This window comes from Carassius carassius, chromosome 26 (assembly GCF_963082965.1).
Source record: "Carassius carassius chromosome 26, fCarCar2.1, whole genome shotgun sequence".
Classification (NCBI taxonomy): Eukaryota; Metazoa; Chordata; class Actinopteri; order Cypriniformes; family Cyprinidae; genus Carassius; species Carassius carassius.
This window is the reverse complement of record NC_081780.1, coordinates 23,553,539-23,561,215: the sequence shown is the minus strand read 5'-3', so window position 1 is coordinate 23,561,215 and position 7,677 is coordinate 23,553,539. Positions and strand designations below refer to the sequence as shown.

Here is a 7,677-nt window from a genome sequence, read left to right as displayed (position 1 = left end):
GCGCTTGGTTGGTTGATCTGTAAATGACATTGCATCTGTGTTCTTTAATTTGCGCATTATTAGTAAATCACCCACAGAAATTTTCCCTCCCATTGGCGCTCTTTTGGAATTGCGCTCTCGCACTAATTTGCCGTTTAGTGCCGTGAGCTGCTTAAAGATGCTAGTTGATGGACAGGCTTTAGATGTGTGGCCCCATGGTACAGTGGACAAATTTATGATGTTATCTTGTTGTCTAGGGCCTCTTTGTGGTATTTGCCTCTTTGGGTTGTTTTAACACCAATCTGATCAAATCTTAGCTCTGATATGCTACATTATTAAGGGATGTTTTGCATCTAAAACTATTTCCACACTGTTGGCAGGCGTAAAGCTTCTCAAGTGTGAACACTCATGTGGACTTTGAGGTTTCCTTGTTGAGGGACTCTTTCCACACTTAGGACATATGGAAGTCTTTTCTTTATTGTGAACTCTCATGTGGGTTTCAAGTTTTCCCCTTTAAGTGAAATGTTTAACACATTATTGGAAGATGAAATATCCCACTCCTGTCTAAACACTCATGTGGACTTTGAGGTCTCCTTTTTGATAGAAACTCTTTCCACACTTTTGGCAGGTTTAAGACTTTTATACAGTGTGCAATCTCATGTGGGTTTTGAGGCGTCCTTTTCGAGTGAAACTATTTCCACATATTTTGCAGGTGTAAGGCTTCTCTCCTGTGTGAATTCTAATATGGCTGTTAAGGGTTCCTTTTTGAGTGAAACTTAGTCCACATTGAAGGCAGACAAAAGGTTTCTCCCCAGTGTGAATTCTATTGTGCATTTCAAGGTTTCCTTTTTTAATGAAACGTTTTCCACAGTGTTGGCAGGTGTACGGCTTATCACAGGTGTGAATTCTCAAATGGACTTCAAGGCTTTCTTTTTTATTGAAACTTTTTCCACATTGTTGGCAGTTGCTCTCTCTAGTGTGAATACTCATGTGGACTTTGAGGTTTCCTTTTTGACAGAAACTCCTTCCACATTGTTGGCAGGTGTAAGGTTTCTCACCAGTGTGAATTCTCAAATGGATTTCAAGGCTTTCTTTTTTATTGAAACTTTTTCCACAATGCTGGCAGTTGAAATATCTCTCTCCTCCAGTGTGAACACTCATGTGGACTTTGAGATTTCCTTTTTGACAAAAACTCTTTCCACACTGTTGGCATGTATAAGGCTTCTCTCCAGAATGAATTCTCATGTGGTTTTTAAGGTCTCCTTTTTGCCAGAAACTACTTCCACACTGTTTGCAGGAGTAATTCTTCTCTTCAGTGTGAATTCTAATGTGCCTGTTAAGGGTTCCTTTTTGAGTAAAGCTTAGTCCACATTGAGAGCAGGTGTAAGGTTTCTCTCCTGTATGAATTCTCATGTGAATGTTAAGGGCTCTTTTTTTATCAAAATGCTTTCCACATTGTTGACAATTGAAATGACTTCTAGTTCCAATCTTTTGAGCTCTCTTTTTTAAAGTCTGTTTAGTTTGTGAGCAACTAAAATTTTCTCCAGTGAAATCATGTTTCTTATACTGATCTTTGCCATCCATTTCATTTAGTTCTTCAATTTCCTCTTTCAGCAGCATCAGATCTAAAACAGAAAGAGATCAATACAGTTAATCCAATTTTTAATGACACAAAGCAACACACATTAATACATATAAAAATAGCACCATGTATGCTGGATACTTCCTAAGCCAGTGGTTCTCAGTTTTAGTTCTAGTAATTGCCTACTGCTAAATTCTGAAAACACTGAAGTGTTAATTATCAGACCAAACACTCCCTTTTTGTAATAATCTAAAATACCAGGGCTCTAGACTAACTTTTTATATATATATAAGCAATATTGACTTGTAGCCTAAATGATTAACTAACAATCTGGTCAACAAAGTTTATTTGAAGCACAATTCTAGAAGAAAGGTAACTAACTGAAAAGGTGTTGGTGCTTAAAGTGCTTCACTGAGCTGAAATTTAAACTTAAAACATCTCAAGATAAATTAAATAAAAAGAAAGTCTAAATTAAGTGTTTTAAGGGCTTTAAACTGAACATCTTATGGCTCAGTGTCTTATGGACTATCATCCACCACAGTCACATGCCCCTTGGATGGCCAGCTCCTGTAGTTTGGCCTTCTTGATCTTTGGCCTTGGATAAAACAACTGGCCACACACTCTCTAGCAGTAAAATCTTCCAGACTTGGCCCCTTTACACTGATTCTGATCAGATCTTCCACTGTGTCTGAATGAAGGGATGCTATAGGCCCAATCCCAATTCTATTTTATACCCCATTTCTCTTTCTCTCTCGCTCTCCCTCTCTTTCTCTTTCTCTCTCCAATAGGCAATATTTGAGAAAATGGTTTAGCGATTTCTAATTATTGGAGGGGGGGGGGGGGGGTAGCCCCATCAATGTCTATGGCAGTTATCGCCCTGATCAGACATATGCTGTGGCACTATCACTAGCAGTCTGTAATGATATGACGTTAGCAAATATTAGCGATTTTTTGCAAACATTTCTTTGAGTAACATGACCATTAATATGAACTCACAATTGAATGTAATATAAAACAAATGATTACTTTTCATTAAAATCTTTATTTATGCCAAAAAAAGCTTACATTTATGTGTCTTTTTGTTTGCTGTAGCAGCCATGTTGCCGAGATAATTCATACCCCTTCGTTTGAAGTGTGGTCCCGAAAAATCTTAGTTTGAAGGGCTATCTGGCCCTTCCCCTTACCCCTACCCCTCCAACCAAAAGAGAATCGAGACAGGGGAAGGGCTAAGGGGTAGAATTTGGTAGGGGTAGAATTGGGATTGGGCCTTAGTGTCTGATTTGAACATCTTAACAGTCCCTAAACAGCTAATACTACCATTTCAGCTATTAAAATAGTAGTACGTAATATCAAAGTGTTTACAGTTAGTTTTTTTTATTAAGTTAATTTAGAAAAACATTAAGAATGTTTTTGGTTTTAATTTTTTTTTTTTTTTTTTTTACTAACGGTTAAACTAATTAATTTTACTTTGTTGGAACAGCAGCTATGCTAATGATGTCTCTATTTGTTTCTCTGTTTCTGCTGGGATTTACATCCCGTGGTACCTAGGATTTACACAAGCACAAGTCTGGATCCAGAACACCTGAGAAGAGATGATGCTGACCCTCAGAGGACCCCAGATGATGCTAACCCTGAATAAACAACAGAACTAACAAATATTGCTACAAGTGTGACTGAATCATATAATTATTATTAATAATGTTCATTATATGGCTGACTACCTCTTCTATTAATTTTCCTGAAAAATCCTGTCATACGCGCACAAACTGACAGTCACCACTTATAAGCTACAACTAAATATTGTAGAAATTTAATTTTCTGTAAAGTTGCTTTGTAACGATTTGTATTGTAAAAAGCGCTATACAAAAAACTTTAATTTAATTTAATTGTTCACCCCCCGGAGCTGTGTGAGATACTTTTTTTCAATGGATGCACTTTATATTAAACTTCTCAAGAACTGATGGAGTGCAACACCCGCTAAATTGCATTAGATGGCTTGAAAGATCAAAGACAATTTTTTAAATAACTCCAACTGAATTTGTCCAAAAGAAGAAAGTCACATACACCTAGGATGACTTAAGGATGAGTAATTTATGGTTTAATTTTCATTTTTGGCTGAACTAAACCTTTAAGTTAAATGTTCCCTCTCGGTGGAATGATCTGCCCAACTCAATCAGAGCAGCGGAGTCCGATCAAGAATCGGCTAAAAACACATCTCTTCTATCATTATGTGACCCTCTAACTCTAGCACTCGATTATATTTCTATTCTAAAAAAACGAATCCTTGCCCCTTTTAGACTTGCACTTGTTAAAGCACTTGCTTATCATTGCTTTTTTTTTATTTTGTCTATAATTGCAAGTTGCCCTGGATAAAAGTGTCTGCTAAATGACTATAAAGATGATTATAAATGTACTCAGGAGTTTGTATGGCCCCCAAGTGCTTGTATGCATGCCTGACAACATCGTGACATGCGCCTCAATTCCTTTATCTGCCAGGAACTTCCTGCATACTCTCACCACATGAGGCTGGCCATTGTTATGCACCAGGAGGAACCTGCTGCACCAGCATAGGGTCTGACAATAGGTATCAGGATGAAATCCTTGGACCCAATAGCCATGTTTCTACTGTCGGGCCGGTGTGAGCCAGTGCTTTGAACGGGCCGGGAGGGGCTAATAGCCTCGGACCTGTAGCACAGAGGCCGAAATAGCGCTGCGTTTCCACCGTCGGGCCAGAAGCTCCGCTGTGCTTTACTAAAACCTGCCCTCGCTTCTCAACGTCACGCGACCCCCTCATTACACCAACAAAGAGAAGTTATCAGGAAACTAAGAAAAAAGTCATTGGAACATGCGCGATCACAAAACGAGCACGATAAAAGTGGCAGTTTGTTTGAATGCTTTGTTAAACATTCAAAGCATCAATGTTTTACTATAATAAGTGATACACTGATCATGATGAATTAATTTTTTCATAATTTAAAATGTCACACAGAAATAAAGCGTTCTGAACATAGCCTGCTTATTTAGTCGAGTCTGTTTCTGTTTATTTGTATTAACAGTATATAACTGGGCCATTGGCCCCAAGGAAGCACCTACGAGGCACGATCAAGCACCGCATGCCCGCTTTTGGCCCGACAGTGGAACGCGTCTAGCCTTTAGAGGTCTCTGCATCCCTCCATAGATATCAGGGCTAAAATAATGCAGTTTGAACTTGCCATTACGTGCCTGGGTACTTTACTTGGACTACCAGACTCTGCATATAAAATTAACATGTTTTTCAGTTTCTGATAAGACTGAGGCAGGAGAGATTTCTGTGAGCATCTCTACCTGTATTAAGCACATTTAAAATGAGTTTAACTGGATTACGAACTTATCTTTATCTGGAAGTTCTAAGTGGCACTCCGTACATATGGTCAATTGCATTAGAGCTTAAGATATTTGCCCGAACCCGACGGGACCCGATGGGACGTGGACTCGGGCTTGCGCTACGGTTTGCGAGGTAAACGAGTGGTCATGTGATGTGTTACGATTCGCGCGAGAAAGATGCGAAAATGTATGCTGAGTAGGTGTAACAGAGGCTTGCCTCTGGTGATTACGTTTTGGTTGCACCAGCAACTAAAGGAAAGTCTGAGGTGTGGAAAAGTTTTGACCGTGTTTATGAGAATAATGAGTGAATAATGACGCACCATCAGTGAGCGCAGGAACGCGCTGAAGCCATCTACAGTAGATTCAATAATTTTCCTCCAAAAACATGTAGGCTTAGCCTAATCTCTGTGAGTAATAAAGTTTTTTTTTAAATGAAAACTAAATATTCATTGAGTCTTAAATGCATAATGTGGACAGAGTGTATATGCTAATGTTGGCATTATTTTTTTATTAAATATCAGCTGCTAGTGGCGAAGCAAATCTGGAGCCTTTATCTTAATTTCATTATTGTCAAATACCCATCTTAATTTAAAATTTATCTTAATTTAATTAGTTAAAAAAGACTAGTTTTTATTGGTGCGTTGGTCTATTTATAGGCTAAAGGAGCCTATGTCTACTTAGGGTGCTGAGATATTACGATGTCACAGAGGACTTATTTTATTACTTTTTTCCAACGTCCAAGTGGTGTAGTCTACGTTAGTTATTAATAAATTATGTTAAAACATGAATAAATGACTCATTTTTGACAAAGGCAAAAGAGCTGTGTGCATGTGCACATTTGAATAATGTCGGGCTGTAAACGGGTTCGGGCTTTTAACCCTCTCAAGGCAGGCGTTGCTGATTTGCAACAGTTAAAAACTAAAAACCTTATTACTCCAGATACATATTTTATGTATCTGGAGTACTAAAAACTTTACTAAAGGTTACTAAAGTTACTAAGTTTCTAAAACTTAACTTGAGCCTGAGAGGGTTAAAAAGCTGTCAATCAAAATGTACTTGTCGGGCTCGGGCCAAAACCTGTCGGGCTCGGGTCTAACTTTTAAAGGCCGATTACAGCTCTAAATTGCACTGATTGAAAAAAAATAATTGCTTCCTATATTATTGCTGCATTCCAGGCAGGTTACTGATCTCGTAAATCACGACTTCAAACCATGACTCACGACTTTGTAGCTCTCCAGCCAAGTCATGCCAAACTGCCTGAGCGCAAGGAATTGTAGCTAGATTATTAAATTTATTGCAACGTTATATTGTCCTAAAGTCTATTTCTTCCCGTGTACCACTTGCATATACACTGCATCCTTAGGCAATATTATCCATAGGGACTGCTATTATTGTTTCGCGGGCTATGTGATGTCAAAGTTCAGAACTGGGAGCACATCGATCTAGTACGTGTTTACGGGTGGGAAGTCACGGGATTGACTGCCATTTTGGTGCACTTTCATGGGTAGAAGGTTGGAAAAAAAGGGTTACGGGTTGCTTGGAAAGGGGTATATGATTATAAGGATTGGTATTTGTGACACAAAGGCTGCTTGATACACAAAAGCTGTGTTTATCAGGGTCTTTGACCCAGGTGGCTCATAGCAAATTACTAAAATTATTGTATTAAAAAAATATATAGTTTGGAATTGTAACCTTATTTTACACTGTTTATTCATAAGTATGTCATATTCTTACAATTTATGTTAAGTTTTCAAGGAAAGTGGGTCGGTACTTGTGTGTGGGTCATCCATTTGGAAATGTGGGTCCCATGAACAAACCCTTTGAGAACCACTGCTTTAGAAATATTATTTGTTTCTGTAAAGCTGCACATTTCAATAAGGATCAAATGAGTGAGTTCAGCTTTGAGAATGAAAACCAACCTGTTTGTGTCTCAGTATCTTCATGTTTGACTCTGAATGTTTCTTCAATCTTAGTGTCTTCACTTTCCTCTTTAATAAACTCCATCTGTGTTTGTTCATCAGTATCTTCATGTTTGATTGTGAATGTTTCTTCAATTCTCATGTCTTCACTCTCCTCTTTAATAAACGCAATCTCTCTTTGTTCCTCGGTATCTTCATGTTTGACTGTGAATGTTTCTTCGATATTAATGTCTTCACTCTCCTCTTTAATAAGTTCCATTTTTATAATAGTGTCGCGTCGATCTCAGTTGCTTCACAAAGTTTTCCCCGGTGTATTTGGACACCTTTTCCTGTTTAAGAAAACAAAAAAATTAATAGAAAGAAGAAAAAAAACACCAAACTAAAATTATATTTGAGTCTCAACTAACGTTAGCTCCCTAGTTCTGGTAAGGGAGTCACTGAGAGTGAGAGTTAATGGCCTTAATTTACCTGACGACAAGCGGAAAACTAGTACTCAAATGAATAAAAGGACACATATGGAAGGTTCATATTTGTATTAAGCTTCATGTTTAGCATTCACTCATTTGTAGGTTATATTTAATAAAATTCACGTTCACGAAAACCTTAGCAGTAGATTCGTAAACGTCATTATTTTGGGCAGCAGGTCAAACGGTGATTCAAACGATTTAAAACTGAAGTGAATCATTTCAGTTGACTCGGAGATCCGAAAAGCTTCATTTCTTCATCACTACTCTGCCAGCGACTGAATTCGTGTTTGGTATGAACTGATTCACTGTGTATAGAGCGATATTAGACGCACCGCTTCTGTTACTGATGTGTGAATGCGCTTTATTT

General features: G+C 38.1%; 1 protein-coding gene across 1 annotated transcript; it reads right to left on the bottom strand.

Annotated features, from left to right (window-relative positions):
• Positions 1–435: 435 nt before the first annotated feature.
• On the bottom strand, positions 436–7,112 carry LOC132106070 (gastrula zinc finger protein XlCGF57.1-like). The gene is made up of 2 exons (XM_059511690.1): positions 6,844–7,112; positions 436–1,604 (listed from the first exon to the last, which is right to left on the bottom strand). The coding sequence occupies exons 1-2, from the start codon at positions 7,100–7,102 to the stop codon at positions 619–621; spliced, it is 1,245 nt and encodes a 414-aa protein (XP_059367673.1). The 5' UTR covers positions 7,103–7,112; the 3' UTR covers positions 436–618.
• Between the last annotated feature and the right edge of the window lie 565 nt (positions 7,113–7,677).